Genomic DNA, 22,923 nt, shown 5'->3' with positions numbered 1-22,923 from the left:
CAGGGGCCGCCCCCTCCGCGCAGGCGACCGCGGCGGCGGTGCCAAGGCCCTGGCTGCGCAGCCTCGCTCGGCTGGGAGAGCGGTCTCCTCAGATCTCGGTCTCCTTGGCGTCTCTCCTCCGCCGTCCTCTGGGAGCCGAACCTCTTGTTTTCTCTCGGCTCTTTCACCCTCTCCCCGCGGGATCCTGCCAGATGCTGGTGACGCAGAAGCCTCCCCTGAGGCCCTCCTCGCAGGGCTCCTTCCCCCAGGGGCTGGGCTGGCTCCTCCCCTGCCTCCTAAGGAGGCCCTCCTGGCAGGGCTTCTTCCCCCCAGGGGCTGACCTGGCCGGCCTGCACACGACTGGCCCGTTGGGGTGCGCTGGTGGGGGGTGTCCTGGTCACCCTTCCTTGTCCCAGTGCTGATGGGGCCAGGGTCTTGGCAGCAGTCCCTGCGGGACGCCTCTGAGACTTGCAGTGTTCCTTGATTCGCTGGGTCTGGAGTGGTTGTGTGGGAGACCGAATTCCTGAAGGAGCCTTGGCTTTCCGCCCCCTCCCTCAGGCACAATGACAATAAGACCTTCCTGGTGTGGGTCAACGAGGAGGACCACCTGCGGGTCATCTCCATGCAGAAAGGGGGCAACATGAAGGAGGTGTTCACCCGCTTCTGCACTGGCCTCACCCAGGTCAGTGCAGGGAGGGGCCAGCCCCAGGGCTCAGGTGGAATGTGGGTACCCTGTCCACACCCTTAGGGAGCCCAGGTCTCCCCTGGGGCGCAGCCAGGCCTTCCCTCTCATGCCCCTTCTGCGCCTGCAGATTGAAACACTCTTCAAGTCTAAGAACTATGAGTTCATGTGGAACCCACATCTGGGCTACATCCTCACCTGCCCATCCAACCTGGGCACCGGGCTGCGGGCAGGCGTGCACATCAAGCTGCCTCACCTGGGCAAGCATGAGAAGTTCGCTGAGGTGCTCAAGCGGCTTCGGCTGCAAAAGCGAGGCACAGGTGAGAGGGGGAGGCATGGTTCCCCCCTGCCACACACACATGTCCTCTGCCTGCTGACCTGGCCGGCCCTCCTTCCACAGGCGGTGTGGACACAGCTGCCGTGGGCGGGGTCTTCGATGTCTCCAACGCAGACCGCCTGGGCTTCTCGGAGGTGGAGCTGGTGCAGATGGTGGTGGATGGAGTGAAACTGCTCATCGAGATGGAGCAGCGGCTGGAACAGGGCCAGGCGATCGACGACCTCATGCCTGCCCAGAAGTGAAGCCTGGCCTGCACCACCACTAGCCTGCTGCTTCCTAACTTATTGCCCGGGCAGTGCCCGACATGTACCCCTGATGTCCGCCACCCGGCGGCTGAGCCCTTAGCCTCGCTGTAGAGACTTCTGTCGCCCTGGGTAGAGTTTATTTTTTGATGGTTGAGCTGTTGCTGATGCTGAAATAAACTAGGGTTTTGGCCTGCGCTGTGTCCGGGTGCTGCCTGTCCTTCCTGTGGGAAGCCAGCGGGGGAGGCCTGGTTTCTTGTTCCTCCTTGCCGCCTGAGAGAGCACAGTGGAGGGGTCATGTGCCTCCTCTGCCCTACCCACTACCCGTGTCTTCTCGAGGAATGGGTGGAAGGGGGAGCAAGCAAGGAGCTCCAAGGCGCTGAGCATCTAAGGGCATTTGGGCCTGGGGGTGGAGCCTGGCACTGTCCTCAGCCCCATCCGAAGGGTGAGGGGCAGGATGGCAGGGCCCAGAAACTTGATAGCTTCCAGTCCCAGACATCCTCCGGGCTCCCCTCTGCTTCCTCCCCAGCAGCCACTCGGTCTCCTAAATCATCTGTCCAGGCTGCCTTCCCTCCTGGCTCCGCCTCAGGCTGGCTGCCCATTCCTAAGCCAGCTCTCCGGGCCCTCCCAGCCTGCAGAGGGTGCCCTGCACCCTGACCTTCACTTGCCCCCCTTGGGGCAAAAAGGGGGCGGAGGCTGTTTCTCCCTGGCCTGGTTCCTTTTCCCTAGTCTGTTTCCAGCAGCCTATATGGGTTTGGGGCGCAGGGTTGGGATGATTCCCCCTGGGAGCTGGGACTCCTTCCTACCTGCTACAGATCCTCCCTCTGTCCACAGGCTGTGCTGCCACCTGCTGGCCAGGGCCTGAACCCACCCTGGGGTTCAGGGCCTGGGGCACCCATGCCCACCAAGACTTTGCCAGCTGACTGTGGGAGTTGATGCCTTCGCATCTCACAGGGACTTGGGAATGTGTTAACTCAGACCCCGGGCCCAGGCTGCAGCTGGGGGGCAGCAATGGCTATGCTCTGGGGGTGCATCCCTCTCTGGCAGGGCAGCCAGGCTCCATCTGAGGGTCACATCCAGGTGGTGTCAGCCTGAGGCAGCTCCAAGCGGCCTTCGAGCACCCTTCTTTGGCTGCCCCATTCCTGACTTGCCCTTTTGCCTAGAGGGCCCCAGGCTGGCCAGGACGGAGGCCAGCGCCCTGTCCTCGGCTTCCTGTCCTCTTCCTGGCGTGGGGGCTGGGCTGGGCCATTGTTGACTTTAGTCTGGTGACTTGAGAGAGAGGCTGTGCAGAGAATCAACTCTGGAGCCACCCATGAGCACAGGAAGCGGGCCACTCTGGAAGGGAGGCTGAGACAGGGAGAGAGGGACAGCAGGCACTGTGAGGACATGGCTGGCCAAGCCCTCTTGTCCTGTCAATGCCAAGAGGCTCCCTGTGAGTAGCGCCATCAGAATGATGAAGGGAGCATGGTGGTGGACTCTGGGAGGCTGAGGCAGGAGGATTATAAGTAAAAGCCCACCCTGGCCTACTTAGCAGGACACTGCCTCTAAAAATAGGCAGGCATGGTGGTGCACGCCTGTAATCCCAGTACTCAGGAGGCTGAGACAGGAAGATTGCTGAGTTCAAGGCCAGTCTGGACTACATAGCAAGACCCTGTTTGAAAAAAAAAAAAAGGCGGGGTGAGGACATAGTTCAAGAAAAAGGCTCTGGATTCCATCCCCAATACTGAGGAAAAAAGATGGAAGGGGGAGATGTGCCTTACAGTGAGGTGAGAGCCTCCTGTTCTACCCACCTCCCTATGCTCCCTGTGACTGGTGCCCATGCTGCCCTCCCACTGGGGAGCCTTGGGCTCAGGGGACAGCAGAAGACCCCTCTGCTGTCAGGCCCCTTCAGAACTTGTCTTTTCTCATTGCTCAGACAAAAATATCCAACACCCAAAGTGAAAGGGGGAAGGATTTACTTGGCTCACAGTTTGTTGAGGTTTCAGTCCATAATCACCTGACTGCAAAGCAGGGTGGCATCGAAAAGGAGAAACAGTTCACTGTGGGAAGAAGGTAGCAAAGCAAGCAAGGGACCTTAGCAGCTTCTTTCTGCCCCTTTTATACTCTACCTAGGCTACTGGGATTAGGGTGGTGACAAACCCATCAGTGGACTGATTTAGTAACCACCCACCCTTAATCCCAGCATCACACACTGTAGATCCAGCCACCTCTGAAAAAGCCCCACCCATGACGGAATGAGGGGACATCTAGACACAAGCCAGAACAGAGCTGGATTGTCACGGGACAGTACTGCCCCCACCCAGAGTAGGCACAGCACTGGGTCTGGGCCCCTTTTCAGTGGCCAACACCCCCTTTATGTCTGCCCTCTTGGGCTGGGCATGCCCAGAACCACGAGGGTGCAATGAGATGAAGCCTCTGGTTCCCCATCCTGCGCAGCCCTCTGCTTTCCTGAAGACCCAGCAGGCAGGGCCTGGAGGAGAGGAGGGTGCCTCTTTCCCAGGCGCCTGACTCGAGGCCTGGCCCTGCTTCCCAGGTGCTGGGCAGGCGCACTCCCACTAGGCAGCCTGGACTGGTGCTGACTGGGTGTCTGCTGCCCTGAGACCCTGGGGACACTGCTCCTAGGCAAAGTAGCACCTGCACAAATCCTCGGCCACTGCTCAGACTTTAGGGGCTCTCCTGGGGCCCTGGTTTCCCTGCCCATGGTTCTCCAGGCCTGACTTTTGCTTCTGCTTCTGCTGGGCTGGGCTGCGTGTGCTTTTGGAAGCTACATTAATGTTTGGGAGGAGGACGGGCTTCGCATGCCCCCTCTTGGGGAGGGCTGGTGTCACCTGCCTGGGTTCAGCGGTCCTCAAACCTTCCCAGACATCTCGTTTTCCCTCTGGTCTCAGATGTAAGTGGGTGCATTCAAAGCAAGAACCCTGCCCTACTGGGGGTGGAAGAGGCAGGAGGCCCTGCGTGCATCAGATCCCGGAGGGGACTCACCTGTTACCACCATGGCTTCTGGCTGGGACGATGCTACTACACAGGCCTCCAACTGAGGCACTGGCCTGGGAGGGGCCCGACCATTTTGTGGCAGGGGTGTCCCGTGTGCTTCGGAACCTTCAGCGCTATCCCGGGCCTCCAACCACCCTGTGATCATCGGACGTGTTTCTAGACATTTCAGTGCTACGGCCCTACAGCAGTAATTAAGAGATTCAATTACTTAGAACAGGGAAGAACTGGTCAGGACTGTTTGCCAACAATAGAAGGCTGGCAAATTCCAGCCCTCCTTGGGCCCCGGGTGCGGGGAATTCACTGAGAGGGTGACAGGCTGAGAAAGCTGACAAGGAAAAACAGGTTATAAAACAGCTTGTACCCTGAGATCCCACACAGAGTATGTATGGAAAAAACCCCGAACAGTCGTTGCTGTGGGTGGTGGGGTAACAGGTGATTTCCTTCTTTATACTTCACTCTGCAAATTTTCTGCAGTTAACATGTATTACTTATATAAGCCAAAATAACTTTTAGGTTTTGCAGTGCTGGGGATCAATCCAACCTAGGGCCTTGTGCATGTGCTCTACCCCAGACCTCAAATGTTTCCGTGGCGTTTTGAAAAGTCCCGTGTGTCCCAGCTTGTGGGAGCCCAAGGCTGCAGCGGGACTTCAACAGCACCTCCCACGTAGGGAAACTGAGGTTGAGAGCGGGGAAAAGACGCCTCCGGTCAGCTGGCTCGAAGTCCTGGCTCATTTCCCTGCTCTTGACGTTGGAGAACAGTCTAGACTTCTCATGGGTGGGACAGCTTCCCCTAACAGCAGCTTTCGCAGGCTGCAATTGCCCCGCTGGCTCCTTACTCTGCACTATTTCTGAACCAGCCTGGTACTTAGCAGGCCTCCTGGTGTGTCCTGAAGAGCTGGTATTTTCAGTTAATTTCCTTTCCACAGGTAAAAAGGAAACAAGCCTGCTACAGCCTGACCCCAGGTTGGTCCACATGCTAGGCAAGCACTCTCCTGCTGAGTTGCGTCCCCAGCCCAGGAAACAATCTTGCGGTGGGCAGGAAGTCCCTTTCAGGCTGGGAGATGTTCAGAGAGCATGTGACAGTGTCTGGGCTTGTCGAACTGTGGCTGTTGACCTGCGGGCTGGGCAGCAAGCCCTGGCTCTATGACTGGCTCTCTATAGTCAGTGGCTGGTCCTGTCCCACCTTCTCCCACACCTTGCCGTGTGTCTGCTTTGCTAAAGACAAAGGTTTAGTGTGGATTCAGGGTCTTGACTTCCACCCCTTTCTAAGGAGTTAGGGACTTGTTTAAATCTTTTTTTATTTTATTTTTTTTTGAGACAGGGTCTCGCTCTGCAGTTCAGGCTGGCCTTGAGCTCACTTTGTAGCCCAGGCTGGCCTCAAACTCGCACCGATCCTCCTGCCTCAGCCTCCCGAGTGCTGGGATTACAGGAGTGCACCACCAAGCCTGGCAGAACTTGTTTAAATTTAAAGCTTGATTTAAAACTCACCTGCAAGACCCAGTGCAAAGTGTCACTACAGCAACTGGCTCTGACCACCCCTGCGGCACTGATGGCTGGTGGTCTCCCTTCTGCTTTAGCCACAAAGCCCTGTGCTTGGCTTCATGTTGGTTCCCAACTTCCCTTGCTGCAGGGTGACACGGGGCCAGGTAATGAAATGCTCCAGCAGCCTCCTTGGGGTGTAAGACAAGGCGAGGTGGGGTGTGTTTACACCACCTTGTTCAAAACTGTTACAGAAGGCAGGGTGTGGTGGTGCACATCTGCTATCCCAGCAATCTGAAGGCTGCTGCAGGAGGATCCCTGAGGGTTCAAGGCCAGCCTGGGCTACAAAGTGAGTTCAAGGCCAGATGAACTACATAGCAAAACCCTGTCTCAAAAAGGCAAAAAAACCAACCAAAACAAAAAACCCAACTCCTACGTGGCTCCTGCGGGGTGAGTGGGCTGAGATTCTGCTGTGCTACCGGGAGCCTCACTGCACAGCGTTCCTGGCCCAGAACCTCACAGGACACAGGATTCGGGTGAAGACAGGTAGTTCCAGCAGCCCCGCAGTGCAGCAGATGGCTCCGAGGCTGGACGGAGAGCAGCACACAGGACAGCCAGGTTGTTGTGGTGGCCCTGCATCTGGCAGGGGCATCTCCTCCGCATGTCTGCTCTTTGCTCCCCAGGCCGCCCGAGAGCTCTCTAGGGAGCACTGCCCCGCCTGCCCCAGGCTTCCTGTCAGAAGCGCTGGTCCTCACCTCCCTACTGGCAAGGTGTGTGTGCGTGCGTGCGTGCGTGCGGGCGCTGCTGCTGCTTCCTCCTGCTGGAGAACTGTTATGGTGCTGACTCCCTCTTCCTTGGAGAATCCCGCCCCACCCATATTGTGTTCATGCATCCAGGTGATCCCATAAAATGCAAAATATAGCAGCAAAACACCAGCCAGGCAGCCAGCCAGTGCACCTCCATGAAAATGACAAGTGAAATCTAGTTGCCAACACCTTTGACCCTTGCGTTAAATAGCCCTTCAAACACATGACTATCTGAGAAAGACGGGTGAGGTCCTCGCTCAGCCTCAGCCCTGACAGGGACCCCGTGGGCAGCTGCCTTGAAGTCACAGCAAATGGGGTCAGAGACCTTGTCCCTCTGAGGCCAGAAAGGAGTAGCAAGGCGCCGACACCTCTGGCCTGCAGTCAAGAATTCCACAAGTACTTTTCCAGTGAATTCCGTGTTGGCCTAAACTCATTAATGACACACTATTGCGAAATGTGCCTGACACACTCAGCACCATCAAGACCAAAGGGTGCCGAGTGGTAGGGCTGGGGATGTAGCTCAGCAGCAGAGCACCTTTAGGATGAATCCCTAGTACAAACCAAAAACCAAAAACCGAAATCATAAACAAAACCATTAAGCCTTGACTAGTTAAAGCTCCCAGGAGCAGCAGACCCCAGGGTGGCCGGGAAGCCACTGCGCATCAGGAGAACGAAGCAGCAGCAGCGCTTCGGGCTGATGCGTGCACCGGTGCCCTGACACTGCAGGGGCCCAGCCTGAGCATGGGCTCCGAGAGGCGGTCTTCAAACAGCTCCCAGGGGTGGGCTAAGTGGGCAGGATGTGGAGACAGCAGGAAGCTGCAAAAGGCACTGGGGAAGAGCCACAGCATCAGCCGTACCTCTTCAGAGCGGCACCTCCAAGAGCCCAATTTACCAAAGCTCTGGGTGAGAGGACAGTTGCCCATAGCCAGGAGCCACAGGCCAACCATCACCAACCAGGGAGCAGGAAGCAAGAAAGAGCCACAGAGCCTGCAACCCACCAGCTCTGCCACAGGAACCTGGAGTCAGCCAAAGTCAACCGTCACTACCACACCAGAGCTGGTGCCAGTATGAAGGGCCTGATGTGGCCTGTCTCCTTGGTCACAGGCCATGGAGTCTGCTCACACCCCGAGGTGATCCCCAAGGACAGCTCTCCTGTTTTGGGCTTAGTGCTCTCAAGGTGGAGCCGGCCGGTGGGCTCAGGAAGCACCAGCTCCGCACAGCCACCTCTCCCAGGCTGTCCTCTTCAGCTGAAACCCAAGCCTGAGGCACGCTAAGGAGCTCAGTCAAATGCCCAAACCCCAGGCGCACACCCGATGGGCATCTTGTCCTGCGGCAGCCACTGCTGCAGAGACCTGTGTGGCCAGCACCTAACCTGAGTAGGTGAGGTGGGGACTGCCGGGCTGGAGGTGGGGCGGAGGGACGAGCACTGGCCCACCTTGGGGACCCTATTCCTGCTCCATTCCCCTCCCAGCCGCTGGCCCGAGGGTGCCTCAGTCAAACAGGAAGTGCTGGAGGGCAGTAGAGACCCAGGACAGGCCACAGCTGGACCCACACTCAGCAGCCGCTGTCTGGAGTCAGAAGCGGCTCTGACTACCAGCATTCAACGCTGCCCTGGACTCTTCTGGCACGGGGCCTTGGACGCAGTTCAGGCTGGCCTTGCGCTCTCAGCGGCCCTGTTTCCCAAGTGCTGGGATTGCAGCCACACACTACCCCACCTACCTAGAGTGCTTTCTTCCTTTTTCATTTTTTTGAGACAGAGTCTCACTCTGCAGTTCAGGATGGCCTTGAGCTCGTAGTAATCCTCCTGCCTCAGCCTCCGAGCGTGGACACTACAGGCGTGCGCACCACCTGCCTGGCTCTGGAGTGCTTCCTTATTCTGAGCTCACCACATCTCCATACATGCACTCTGCTCCCGGGAGCCGCCTGGCCAGAGGGGAAGAAAGGTCTTAGAACCCCCACCCTCTTTCTTCATCACCCCAAACAATCCACCCAGCGGCGTCTCCTCCCAATGCTTCTCCTTGTGCATGGCCTCCCCGCCTTCTACACTCAGGGCTGCTCCAGCTCCGCTTGCAGGAACCACCTGGCACCCAACTGCTTGTCAGTCACTGTCAGGCTGTCCTCTTCCTTGGCTGGCAAGGTGGCCTGAGCTCCACTCCCAGGGACAGTCACACCTGGACTCCCATGTGGCAGAACAGGATACCTCTAGTACTCCTCATGACACTCTCAAGAAGAGTAAGTTTTCCTAAACTAGCTTTTTTTTGGTGTGGGTGGGGACAAGCTCTTGCTATGTAGCCCAGACTAGCCTTGAATTCACGGAAATCTTCCTGCCTCAGCCTCTGAAGTGCTGGGATTACAGGCATGCACCACCATGCCCAGTCCCTCATCTTGGTTTAAAGGGCCCTGTGGCAAATGAATGAGGACAAAATATAGCCCCAAAATGCGAGTAGCACTGTCTGCACTCTCACACACGAGGCCTTATTCTCTTCCAGGACAGATCAGCAACAGCTTCATAAACAGCCTCTTGCCATTCCTCCCTGGGCTGCACCCAGAAGCACCTTGGGCCAATCACCAGGTCAGGGCTGCCTGAGCAGTGTCCACAATGATGGGATCCTGTTCACACACACCCACTGTTTCTGACAGACCGCACTGCCGGGCTTTGAGGCGTGCACTGTGGACACACTCCCAGTGGGCTGCCACGTTCAGATTCTGCAGTAAACGGAGCCCTGAGAGCCTCCGCGGCATTCGCTGCTGGCAAAGTTGTTTTGGTTCCTTCTGTCTGCCTGGTCTCACCAGACTATTAACACTGCTCTCAGGAGGGGACAGCACTGCTGCCCAGGATAAATGAAACCATGAGTACGGCCTGCCAGGTACCAGCTCAGGAGAAAAACACGTGGCAACATTTGAGTCTCTAATGATTTTCAATTACTTCTAGAATATTTCTTCCCAAAACTCACTGTGGAACAAAAAGTGTGGAACTTGAAAGAAGGGCATGGGTGCCTTGTGATGGATGAGTTCTCAGTCTGATCTTGTGGTAGAGGGAGTAACTACCAGTGTTGTCACTAAAATCAAATCAACATCATTACTAATACAGATGCTGGGGCTGGGGATTTAGCTCAGTGGCAAAAGCGCCTGCCTGGCAAGTGCAAGGTCATGAGTTCGGTTCCTGGTACCGGAGAAAAAAACAAAACAAAACTAATACAGATGCTATTTTTTTGCCCTCAGTACTTGGGATTGAACCTAGCATCTGTGCACTGAGCTGCATCTCAGCCCTTTTTAAATTTTGAGACAGGGTCTCATTAACTCACCTGGGCTGGGCTTGAACTTACAACCCTCCTGCCTCAGCGTCCCAGAGTGCTGGGAATATGGGTATGCACCACCATGCCTGGCTGCCAGGCCCCAGGCTGGACTGCTCCCACCCCTTTTGCCCCGTGTCCAGGGTGCGGTCCCCCGCCCGCTGCAGGCTCCCCAGTGTGTCTCCCTGCTGGCTTTCTTCCTCCTCTCGCCTGGTGTCCTGGAAGGCATCCGAACTTGCTCTCCTGTGACCCTTTCGCAGTCACCCTCCCACTGCTCAGAGAAGTCCAGGCATCCTCCTCCACAGCAAGGGAAATGCAGTTGCCTCGTTTCCAAAAGTATCCGGAACCCATCGGGTGCTAGCTGTGCATACACCTCGCCCGAGCCAGCGGCACCTCTCGCCCACAGGCCTTGCTCCTCTACGACGAATGTGAAACACAGCTACCACAGCCACCTTGTCACAAACCAGGTGTGGCATTTTTGTGCTGGAAGCTCTCCCCCAGGTGATCAGCTGCAATGGCCCGCGAGGCCCAGTACATGTCCTATCTGTCCCTGCAACAGCTCTAGTCACAGGGGAACCGGCCTTCGGCCTCTGCTGGGCTCTTTGCCAGCTATCTGTGGCTGACTCCTCCGTCCTGGCCCCACCTACAGAGCGACTTAACAGTGCCTGTCTAAGCCCTGTACTTACTGGAAGCCCTGACCCACTGCAGTTTCTCTCATGGATTTCTTCCCACATCTTGGAGTAGGTACTGCAAGGAGACACGGCTGTGATCAATATGCCCACACAATACGTGCACTTTGCCCGTGGCAGAGAACAGATCCCTGTCACTGAAAGTTTGTCCAGACTTTCACACTCCAGGCAACAAACCAGATCCCAAAACCACCCCAATACACGTGCTATGTCATGTTCCCGTGACACTGGAGTGTCAAATTGAATGGTAAGTTCATTACCCCCTACACAGCCATGTAGGTGTTGCAAAAAACTTTAGGTCTGACTCGTTTATGCATCATCGGGAAGGAGAGGCACATCATGCACTGCACAGAGAGCAACCCAGAGCTGTCAAGACCTGGCAATCGCCCAGGTGGTGCCAAGTGTGGCCTGAGGCACGGGGCACAGGGAGAGGGGAGGATGAGCCAGGGACCCGCAATATGGGGGTCTGCTCCAAGGATGGTGGCCCTGAGCCTTCCAGGACATCCTTTCACTTCTGTTCAGCCTGGTGATGGAGGCAAGCAGTGCGCTCAAGGGACTGCCTGAGTCTCAGTCTTAAATACAGCATCAGGAGACAGTGCAAGATTTTACTGAGAAAAAGTGAATTTTTAATTATCTTGTGAATCTACTTAGAAAAACACACACAAGCAATGTTCACAACTATAAATTTAAACCTTTTGCACTAAAAAAACACAAAACAACAAACACAAAACCACAGGCATGAACTGTAAACCTGTATTAATTATCAACTAGTTTAAGGTTAATTCTTAGCAGTAATTCAGTATTTTCCTCCTTGGCAATTATGTTTAGCACCAAATGATCTCCCACAGAGGTACTGGTGACAACATTGGCTGTGATGTAAGGAGATGTTCTGCACACGCTGCTGCCCACACCCCTGCACTCACACCACACTCAGGAGGCGTGGCCAATGTGGCACACGAGGATTCCCAGGGCAATGGAAACAAGACAGAGGCACAAGGTCACACGACTTTAATGTAGTGCATTTGTAGAAAAGGCCAGCTTTCGCTCCCGGGCGTGCGCTTGTCCTCGGACTTTAATGTCATGATTTAGAAGATGCAGATGTTATTGCCTAAGTATTATTCTATACATTTCCATCAGTGTCAGGAAAACACTTTAAATTGCTAGTTTACACCATAATTACTGGGTTACAGCTTTAGCTCATTGGCAATTTTGGAAGCGATATTTTTGAAAGCTATGGATGTCCCTGATATCCGTTTAAACCGGACGCCGTTCAGAGACAGTCTTGGCAGCTTACAAACTTCCATCTCCCACTGTACCAGGTTCTCAGCGGCATGCCCGTCGCCGTGGACGCAGAAGAGCAGGAAGCGCTCCCTCTGCTCATAGTCGCAGTTATTGGCGTCTAGCACTTTGCGGATCTCCCGCATCATGTCACTGGGGTCCATGGAACTAGTGGTTTTCATACTCCAGGTGAAGCGCAGGGAGCGAGGTTTTGCTTCTTTGTTTTCGTCCTTTTGCTCAGCAGACACATTGCGACTGAAATGCACAGTGGCAGGTTTATTTTTAATTGTGCAGGGAAATGAAACTTTTCCACCTTAACTAGTTCAGCAGCAACATCTTCAATATCAAACTGATGCCCATTTTCCCACGAAAACTCAGTCATGAAGAAGTACTCATTTGTCCCACCTTCCCCAGTGCACAAGCCACGCATACACATTCGTTGCCTGGAAAATCTCCACAGCCCCTCGTGCTGACCAAAATGGAAGCATTTGGTGAACAGAACCCTCAGGCACTAAGCACAGAAGACACACAGCCCATTCTGTGGGCCACTCGAGGTGGTGCTGGTGTCAGCCTTCTGTTCCGCTCCTCCCGTTACTCCTCACCATGACTGTCACCGAGACTCAGTGTACTGGGGACTCAATATTCACAGCTTAGAATCATTTTCCTGACAACAGCCCCAGATGCTGAGGGCACAGCTGGGCTGAGCACTTTCCCCATCTCCTCTACCCATCTTACTGTTTCCCTCCTAGTTGTTAAAACTTCTAGTTCCATGGTTAAAAAGAAAAATTCTGGTAGCATGTGCCTGTAGCCCCCACCTACTCAAGAGGCCTAGGGAGAAGGACTGCTCGAGCCCAAAAATTCAAGGCCACCATTAAAAGGTTGCAAAGCGAGACACCACCTAAAAACAAAACAAAACCCCCAAAGCCCAATTAAGATGATATAATCTTACTACTGTAATAAAAAAATGAAACATTATAGCTCATTCATCTACTGAGAAACAAAATGACCAGTCTGTTTCTCCAGCAGACTTAAGAGTGTGCTGAGTGAGATACAGAATGGGTTGCAAAAATGAGCACAGATTTTCCAACACTTAACAGGATGCTGTCAGGTGGAGAAACAGTGCAGGAAAGGCATCTCCTAGAGGCTACATCACGGGAAGTGCGTAAGGTGGGCAGGCTAAGGAAGACTGGCTTCCCAAGGGACCTCTGAGGACAGCTCTGAAGTCTCCACACGGGACTGCAACAATAGAGCCAGGGGTTTTGTTCTGAGCAGAGGGATGACCTCCCTTTGCATGGAGGCAAGAATGGAATGTGCTCTGGGCACAGAGGCACCCAAGACACCCTGGCCATGCTAAGTACTTGTTACAGGCCTGGTCTTGCTTGGGGCAGGAGACAGGTTCCATTGCCACCTTCCTATTGCATAAGTGGCAGCAGATCCAGCCAGCTGGAGCCTGCTGCAGGCTGCTGGCATTTACCCTGCTGCATTGATGGAGCATCTGGGCCCAGGACCGAGGGGTTCCATAGGCTACTGAAGGCTTTCATTCAGAGGAAGTCCCACCAACAGAGCTGGGGTAGAAAAACTAGGAGGAGAACAAAGGGTTCAGTGTGGCCCTGAAATTACATGGTGATGATTAGTATGCCACAGGCCAAGCAGAGACCTACCCTTTCTATCATGAAACGATGGCTACAACAAATCAAAAAGCAGATGTAAGGCTCCTACAAGAGTCTTAGAAGCAAACATACCTAATTTGAAACATGCAAATCCTATTAAAGACTTGTCATATCCCTTGAAAACAGAACCACATGGAGGGTCAGTGATGGTCAAGAGTTTCTTCCTATGAGCCCTGCTCCAGCCCCAGACTTCCCAACCTTGCTCAGAGGTGCTCAGAGCTGCTCATGCCACCACACACTTACACACAAACACAGAGGGGGGATGGAGAGGCGCCTGCGGCGCACCAGCACCCTCAGGTGGTGACTGGGGCTTGGTGCAGCCTCCTCGCCCAGCCACTAGGAGGTGGCAGTGGCAGGAACAGAGCAGGGCCCTCTGAGCATCCTACAGGGACAGACAACACGACTGTCATGCGGAACATTCAGAAAAGTGCCCTTCCACCACAGAAACAAGGCAAACACCTAGAAGAGATTTGAAGTAAAAATGGTTTCCCTCACCTTGAGCCCTCATATCTCCCGTTCCTCTCATATTCAGTTGGAAGCCTCAATGAATAGAATGTGGAAGCAGAGAGAAGTGGGAAAGAGAAAAGAAATCTTACACACCAGTACACGACCATCCATGTAGCAACACAAATGTCAGGTAATGAACAAACCAAAGCCCTTTCTGGTCCCCAGATGGGCTTACTGAAACCCTTGCTCTCGGCCGGACTCAATAGGTGACACAGTCCTCCTGAGAGGACACAGGTGTGGGTAGGAATAGGCCGCACAGCCACAGCTGCCGTCCTGCTGGGCCTCTCAGAGCTTTTAACCACTCCTCACTGTAAGGAGTTTCCAATGAGAAGGAAATATGGCTGGCTATCAACTGAGTTCGACCTTCAGTTATAACACTTGCTGTCCAAGGAAAAAGTTGACAGCTGGGAAGATCAACTGAAAAATAATCAAGGGGTAGAGTTTCCCACAGGAAGAAAGCACTTTCCCACCATTTCTGGTAAAGAGCTCATGTTAAGAGAGCCTCACAGTGACTGATCAGTTCTGTAAACACAAAAAGTGGCAGTCCAGCCTTCCAGTGGCCAGGCATGCTTTCGCTCTTACTGGCAGGTTTCTTGCTTCGTGTGTGTGCGCTCCAGGACAGGAATATTTTTGGTCTCTTGACTATCAACTCCAAAAATACTAATCAAATCAGAATATCACTTAAAGGAGTGCTTTAGTAAAAATAGCGAGACACACTTCAGTGGTCTGGGGAAAGTGGTTTTTAGATAGAATACTATTTACTCTTCAACTTTCCAAAAATATTAAAACATCTGTGCTGTGCAACTGCTCATGTCTTAATTGCTGAAAAAGCCAAACCAAATGAGGCTGTAGGTTCGAATTTTATGCTTGTCTCCAGTATTAGAGTCTTAACTGATAATTTTTCATTTTAAAGCCTTTTTGCTATTTAAACCTTAGTAAAATAAAAATGACAACTGAACAAATTACCACTTACCTTTTTTGTATGCTTGTGGCTAATCATAAATTACACGTTAATGTTACTGAACATCTCATTCTTCAAACAAGAGCATGCTAAGTGTTATTAGTATAATGACAGAATTATTTGGATGCTAAATAATTCTACCAAAGAAAGAAAATGCACAGAGCATGCATAGGCCTTTCATTGCACGGTGCCACAGTTCCTTTAAAATCCTGACAGAGTTAATTTATTTCTCTCCAGTTTCCTTTCAAGGAAATAAGTATTTAGTTCTCAGCAGAAAGTTTAGTTTTTAAGGAAAAAACAGGGCCAGAAAAGCCAAACCTGAGGTTAATTGCAGGAGCCATTTCGGGGTGAGGAATGAAAAATAAGGGTGTACACACAAATCCTACCTTTTGATAAACCTGAATGACATGTTTCTAAAAGAAATTAAGCCAAAAAAAAAAAAATTAACAAAAAGGACTCACGAATTAAATAGGAAATCTAATCAGTTACAGAAAGAAAACAAACAAAAAATCCAAATATAGAGCTCCTCTTCTGGCCAATACAAAACAGTGACACTTGCTGAAAATGCATAATTAATATGGATAATTAAAGAATATGTGATCTTCTAACTAGATGTTAAAAAAATCTGTACTTGTAAGGAAAGTTTAGCACTAAATATTGACATCAGCTCTAAAAGTGTTCAGATGGACATGCTTTTAAGACTCAATGTCTTCTGTTAAAGAAATGACAAGTCATTTGCAACATACCATAATAAAGAACACTTCTTGATTTTCTTCAGAGTATCTTATACATAAAATGAAAAAAATTCATTTTTAATACTTAACTATTAAGAAAATCATCACTTATTTCAAGAATGTAATTTAAGTATGTTACAATGGTATGATATAAATCACTTTTTAAAGAACAAAACAGGTTATAGGATTTAAATAAACTTTTCAGTTTTGGACCTCAAGATGAATGAAAATCAAGTGTTAAGATAACAGTATGGAACACACACACATACACAGCATTAACACTGAACCTAAGGGTGCTCTATCCATAAGCTATAACCTTAGCACAGTCTTGCTACCTGAGATCCTCCTGTTTCAGCTGCCTAGTGTATGTCATCATGCTCAGCTGGATTTTATTTATTTTATTTTTTTCGTACTGGGAATTGAACTCAGGACCTTGCGCTTGTCAGGCAGGCGCTTGTGCCACTGGGCTATATCCCCAGCCCTATTTTATTTTTAAGAGTAGGAAAATTTATTGGGGAATGGGAATGGGGAACAGGAATAGCTCTTGAGAGACAGGAGTGGTCCTAAACAAATGGGTAGGCCTGGATTTTATTTTTATATAACAAAATAAAGTAACTGATTTTGCAAGGGGTGATAAGGTCATTAAAGAATTTTAAGGAGATGCACAGGTTGTCATGGTGAACAGAATCTGACCAAAGATTTTCCAAACTATGGACCAGGTATCAGATCACTGGAGGCCTTCTCCTGGACAGGTGCAGGATGGTGAAGGGACATCTATCACAGGACACAGTGGAAATTCTGAATGAAGTGATGAAATCCTTATGCTTTTTTTTCTAATTTGAGGTTAACTGTGTGTATGTATATATGTACGTATGTACATATATATGTCCTGGGAATCTAACTCAGGACCTCATGCTTGCCAAGCAGGCGCTTGTGCTGCTGAGCTATGTCCCTGGCCTGGCTTGCCTTCAATAATGACAAAGTATCTAAAATGTTTACAATAGACAACAGCCAACCACATCATACAGATTACAAGTGCAGGACAGGTTGTGCATGGTAAAGGTCATACATGTGAAATATTTTATAAGTGGTTAAATGCCCCATAAATATAAGGTAAATAAATTAGCTGAAAAATGAAAAGATCTTTAAAATATATTTTCATTTCCTAATTTTCTACTTGGGCAGCGAGTGTTAACTGTTTCTCCCTCAAATGGCCTAAGGTAGGGGTACAAAGAGGGAGGCCACTGGGGAACAAGAGCCATGCGTGCTGCTCAGGGTGCTGAGACACTTTCTCTTGCAGGGTGGGGAGCTAGAGCTCTTGCAGCAGGGCTAGGAAGGAACCACACACAACCTCCTTCTGACTGTAGAGGCCCCAGCTCTCTGAAGCCACGTCGCTTGTGCCTGGACCTCTCGGCTCTGCCTTACAGCACCTGAGTGCCAACATCTTAGCCTTACAGGGACTGCAACTTTAATTCTAGCAATGCCTGCTAGGGAGAAAAGTTTCAACTGCAGCAGCAAGGATTTTAAGTACTTTCAAGAACAGCCTATAACCAAAGTATAGGACTAAGACAGATAATGACCTCAGTTTATAATTTTTCACAAAACAGACTACTACCTTTCTGCAAAGTTATGAGGACAGACACTTTAAAACCAGACGATCACTCAGAGTTTTTTTTAACAAGGAACCTTAGCCTTAGCCAGGTTGGTGGCACATGCCTGTAATACCAGTACTTGGGAAGCTGGGGCAGGAGGATCACAAGTTTGAGGCCAGCCTGCTACGAAGTGAGACTGTGTCAAAAAACAAAGAAAGAATGAGAGAAAGAGAAAGACTTCAGTTTTTAACTTTGATTCAAATACCGTATGGTATCAGAAAATGACAACACAGGATGCATGCCCACAGCAGCCCTCTGCTGAGCTTCCACTGGGGACATGGGACCCCTGAAGGGCCTCATCTGTAGCCTGGCACAGCTATGCGTTCAGTACAGAATCAGAATATGTGCCTTCACCTCCCCGAATCTCATCTTTTTAGTTTCTCCTATAAAATGAGAATATCTACTCTGCAAGTGGGTTGTGGAAATGAAATATGAGAGGGGTGGGAAGCGTATTATACATATAGGTATACTCCAATGTGCATACAGTTGTGTGTACTGTACAGTGTATGTAGGGATGCTATACATAAGGGTAGATAATAGTACCTACAGGCATCTGTCTGTAGAAAATGAGGCTCTCTGTATACTCACAGATGTCCATTTAAGTATCTCAGCACACAGTAAACATTCAAATGATGTTTGGTGATATTTTCATCAGTAAGGCCCAAGGTGACCAAAAACACTCAGAGCCCACCTCAGAACAAAGTGTGTAGGCACAGCTACCTTTTCTGAACTCCAGTGAACCTGTGTTGCATATTCCTGACCCTGGGGCCCAGTGAGAACAATGCCCAGTGATATGAACCAGGGAAGGGGAGTTAAGGCAGCCAGGGCGTAGTCCTGGGTACCATTTTCCAGCATCCAAATTTCAGCCTACTCTCTGAGGAAGGAGCCAGGGCACAAGCAGATCTGGGGCAAAGGACCCTAGAAAGAAGGAATTATGGGGTCACTTGACTCTGTGGACTGAACTGTCTCCCTAGCTGGTCACAGACAGGTACTCAGGGCAATGCTCGTTAGACCATTCTGTTCCGCCCATTCTGTTTTGGTAAAGGGACTGAGGAAAGAGTAAGAAGGTCACCCGAGACCTCCGGGTCATGTGACTTGTGGTTAGGCAGACTGGTGCTTGGCATCCTAACAACAGATCTGACTGTTCCCCCCGCCCCACTACCGGGAATTGAACTCACAACCTCGCGCTTGCCAGGCAGGCTCTGTGCCGCTCAGCTAAATCCCCAGCCCCCTTGACTGTTTAATAATGTGACTCATCAAAGGTTTCTGAGACAGGATCATGATCTGTAGTTCAAGCTGGCCTCAAACTCAACCTCCAACCTCAGCCTCCTGAACAGCTCTAATTACAGGCTTGTGATACCAAGCTCAGCTTCAGATATTATATTTTTAGAATAGGTCAAGATTTTATCTCTAACACTATACTGTTTTTTAGAAGTTACCTTGCTTTCAGTGCAGCTGACACTGAGGGAGAATAATTTCAAGATTTAGACTCTGAGAAACACAGTGTTCATTATTTAATAGCAACAGAGTGAGAAAAGAGAAAACATCTCTTTCCTGTGTGTCTAGGGATGATCACAATGGACACAGTGACTTAGCGATTGCTATGGAGGGCCACCTTCCTGCTAAACTGCAGCGAACATGCCCTATGGATAGATGTGTGATCAAAAGAACAAGAATTAGAGGAAACAAAAGGCTCTGAGCTCTGTAATTTCTATTTTATAGGTTTGAAAGCCTAAAGTTATATACATAGACACATGAATGATGACAACCACCTGAGCAGTAGCTTTACACAGCAGAAAAGACATTTCTACTTTTGCTGTTTGCATCAACACAACCAGCATCACCTGGTACTTACCGCCTTGTGAGTTTTGAAGTTAATTTACTAAACAGGTTAGTGGAGCCTCGACTTCGAGTCTGGGACAGTGGTGTAGCTTCGTGGGAAAGGCTGGGCGAGGCAGGTGGGCCATTGTATGTTGCAGTTCGCCGCTCCCGGGGCTGGCCGTGGAAAGTGCTACGACTGGCAGTGCCTCGTGGGAAGTGTATTCTATCCGGGGTGGCCGCACTGCTAATACTGTGGGTTGAAGCAACTGGAGTTCTCTGATCAGGAACAGTACTATGAGATCAGAAAATAAAAAGACTCTGGTATCTTTGTTCACAAAATTATGGTACAGAAAAATTTACAATTGCAGTAAACCTCTTAGATACAGTATAATGACTCCATATCCAAGGGGTATTTTATAGGACTTAGGAGCAAAAGGTAAGTGGGAGAGGGTACCAAAGAAATAGGCTATAATGAGACAAACCCTGACAGAGTTTAAAGGAATGGTACATACACATTCTCAAGGACAAGATAAATGCAGGGAAATTCTAGGACAGAGAAAGGCTAACTCCAGCTTTCCCCTCTGTTTCCCTCTTGAACTGCTTACACACAGAGAACTGTGCCAAAATGAAAGAACTGCAGTTGTAATTGGAGAATAGGCAACCAAAAAGTTCTGGAAGCACACAAATGGTATACAATTCCACATGCTGGACGCAAGGTGGGGAGGACAGGGCATTTCTTACACCCTCTGTGGTACGCAAAGGCCAAAGACACACAGAGCGATCAAGGACACCATAAGACAGGACGTGCTTAACTAAAAATCACACAGAAGGACACCTGCGGATGACTGTAACAAAATCTTGGGACTGTAAAATCCACAGCACAAAATTACGCAGCAGTGGGTACACATTAGTTTCACAAGGAATGTGCATTTTTCTTACATAGCCTTGAAGTTATCTCCTTCACTGTCTATTGGAGGTACCATCATCTTGGGGTGCCCAGAGGCTGACATGGACATCGACTTCTGATGTCTCAGCCGACAGGTGGAAGATGTGGCACACACTGAGGCAGGGCTAGCTGCATAAGCGAACACTTCTGTCAGGCTGGGAGGGGGTTGGGTTCAGGCAGAGGCAGAAACAACAGCATGATGGAGCAGTGACCAAAGAGTACCTGTTGTCTAAGCATATACCTTCTTCCCTAGGCCCCTTGCACTGGCCTGTGGCTGAACTCAAGCTATTTGGGGATTCTGGATGATGACTGGCCTGTACCTGCTTTCTCAAAAAGTAATTCAGAAGTTTACAACCCTAAAGAAACGTGAACTTCTGTGTTTGAATATGTATGTGAAAGGCCTAGTGCCCTCTGAGATCTGCACAAAGTAAAGCCTGTCCTAAAGGAAAAATCCCACTCCACACCTCAATGTGAGAAGTGTGACAGGAATAAATGTGCTCTCCACTGGAGCCCAGCACATCCAACATGAGGTCTGTGTAGAGGAAGGAGTTGTGTGTCACAGGATTCTAGGTTGCACAGGCAACTTAGAAAGGACATCTGTCCCTTCATAAAGAACAGTCTACATTCCTAACAAGCCAGGATGGAAAACTCAAGAGCAAATCAACCACTTATGGAAAGCATGTAACGGAGTATGGGAAGCCACCAGAAGTCACACAGGCCCACATGATTCCTCAATTTAAACACCGTCCTTGCACCTGGAATTCCCAGGCAGCAGGTTCCTTCCTTCAGGAACAGCAGGGCCTAGGACTCTGCTCCTGGCCTTGCAGCATCTTCCAGCAGTCCTGCTTCCCAGCCTTTACACTGGAACCTGGCGCTATTGCCCCTCAGCCCCACACACAGGCCGCAGTGACATCTTTTGCAGTCCACTTCCTGGCAGCTCTGCAGCAGCCCCTCTTTTCCAGTTCACCTTGACCTCCTCTCCCTGGGCCTCCCTGCATTCACTTCACATCTCAAGTTCAGCCACACAGTCCCAGGAACTTCCTAAGCCAGTGATGGCAAAACTTTTAGAAAGTTCAAGGATAACAGCCTGTTGTAGCACATGTGCCATAGGTTTACCATTATCATGAAGCCATCCACCTTCATGGCCTTTCCGAAGTTTAGTCTTTAGGAAACTCAGATGCTCATCCAACAGGTGTGTGACATATCCTTGAGCACCCAGTATGGCCTCTGCCAACTAACTTTCTGACCCTACTGACCACAGACCCTTGATGAAGCAACAAAGAATTTTTATAGTAGCTAATTTGCCTGCAGAACTGGTATATTCTATTCCCTCTTCCAAATTCAACCCAGGTATCACCTCCTCCATGAAGTCTTCCCAAATGCACCTTCCCACGTTTCCCTGCTGGGGTGCCCTGGAAGTAGGGCATATGGGGCATCAGTGTGTCCCCAGTAAGCATCAAACACAGCAGGCTCCGCAGATGTCCTCCTAATAGAGTAATCCATCAGGCAGGGGAATGGTGATGGCTAGCAGGGGGGAGACTAGCCATTAACATGAATGCTAGACTGGGCTGCTGGCCCTGAATTTTCCCTTGAGGATTCTGCCCTAAACCCTGGGAGAGAGGCTCTGCATAGTCAGAGAAGAACTGAAAATAAAAGCCTTACGAAGAGAAGATCCTCATTTACTCACTGCCAGTCAAGATCCACTGCCTTTCTGTGGCAATAATACTACTTTCTGCTTGAAGGAAGCAAGTCTAGGTGTTTGGAGTACAAGTGGTGCTGACCCTGCCCCAGACCTGCCCAGCTATCCTCATTAAGAGTGGCAGACCTACCCAGATCAAGGCCAGCACTACAGGGCTCCCACCTGAACAGAACTGTGTGTGGAAAGACTAGGTCTGCAGTGAGCCCCGTTATGCGGAAGACAGAACTACCGTAGGAGTGGACCTGACTCTAGCTTAGAAATGTTTAAGTTATACCAACTAATAGATGCTCTTTTTAATTTCAGCCTGTTTATATTGGGTTTTCTGTCACTCACAAGAGAGTCCTAAATGACTCAAGTGTTTGAAGAAGTGTATATTTACAGACCTTATACATGCATAACACTGTTCTTTTATCAAGTAACAGATAAATACAACTGTTTTTTTTTTTTGCAGTATGGGAGATCAAACCTAGGTCTTCTGTACTAAACTATGTCTACAACTCATCCATTCATTCATCCATTCAGAAACGGCCTAAGTTGCTAAGTTGCCTGGGCCGAGCTCAAACTTGTGACCCTCCTGCCTCTGCCTCCCAGGGTGGTGGATTACAGGTGCCACCTTGCCCCGCTCATTTGCTGTCCTCTTATCTGTGCAGGCCAGGCTAGCATTTGATTGCTCTGCCAGCTGCAGACTTTATGGATGAACTAGCCATTAGGCTCAATGATGCAGAGAGAGAGAGCAGAAGACCAAGCAGGGCAGGGCAAGCAGGAGTGTAAAATGCTGCCCAAGACGTTGGAGGAGGAAAGGACTCTGTGAGCATACCTGCTGTGACCCAGCAGCACAGGTGTGCATGGCACCTGGGTACAGATGTCTGCCCTTCCTGTACTCAGGGACCTTTTGACATTTTCATTAAGAATTATGACAGTTTTTGACATACTAATTTTATTTTTGTTTCTTTTAATGAAGTCAATTTTAAACAGTTTTATTGAAGATACTATATTTCCATTTATAATACTGTGCTTATAAAGTGCAATGTTAAAAAAAAAGTACAATGTTACCTTTTGTCTGTGTACACGTCCCATATTCAAGTATTGAGAATGCCCAGTACTTTACTATAGCTGTTAAGCTTTTAATACTTGCCACAGAATTTGCTACAAAT

General features: G+C 50.3%; 2 protein-coding genes across 2 annotated transcripts in view; one reads left to right on the top strand and one right to left on the bottom strand.

The window, feature by feature from the left end:
• Positions 1–537: 537 nt before the first annotated feature.
• Positions 538–1,441, top strand: Ckb (creatine kinase, brain; the record flags this gene model as incomplete). The annotated part of the gene is given in 3 exon segments (XM_013507840.1): positions 538–661; positions 792–981; positions 1,062–1,441. Coding segments are annotated over 3 exon segments (493 nt in total), but the record flags the coding sequence as incomplete, so codon positions are not given.
• Positions 1,442–11,104: 9,663 nt separating this feature from the next.
• Mark3 (MAP/microtubule affinity-regulating kinase 3) overlaps positions 11,105–22,923 on the bottom strand; it is a gene marked incomplete at its 5' end in the record, with an annotated part of 96,984 nt that continues 85,165 nt past the window's right edge. Inside the window, 4 exon segments of the mRNA XM_005410775.2 lie at positions 11,105–12,034; positions 13,945–13,989; positions 15,304–15,330; positions 19,159–19,416. Coding sequence (XP_005410832.1) covers positions 11,686–12,034; positions 13,945–13,989; positions 15,304–15,330; positions 19,159–19,416 — 679 coding nt within the window. The 3' untranslated portion in view covers positions 11,105–11,685.

The sequence above is a fragment of the Chinchilla lanigera genome, unplaced genomic scaffold (genome assembly GCF_000276665.1).
Source record: "Chinchilla lanigera isolate Chin_1 unplaced genomic scaffold, ChiLan1.0 scaffold00137, whole genome shotgun sequence".
Taxonomy (NCBI): domain Eukaryota; kingdom Metazoa; phylum Chordata; class Mammalia; order Rodentia; family Chinchillidae; genus Chinchilla; species Chinchilla lanigera.
This window is presented reverse-complemented; position numbering and strand designations above follow the sequence as displayed.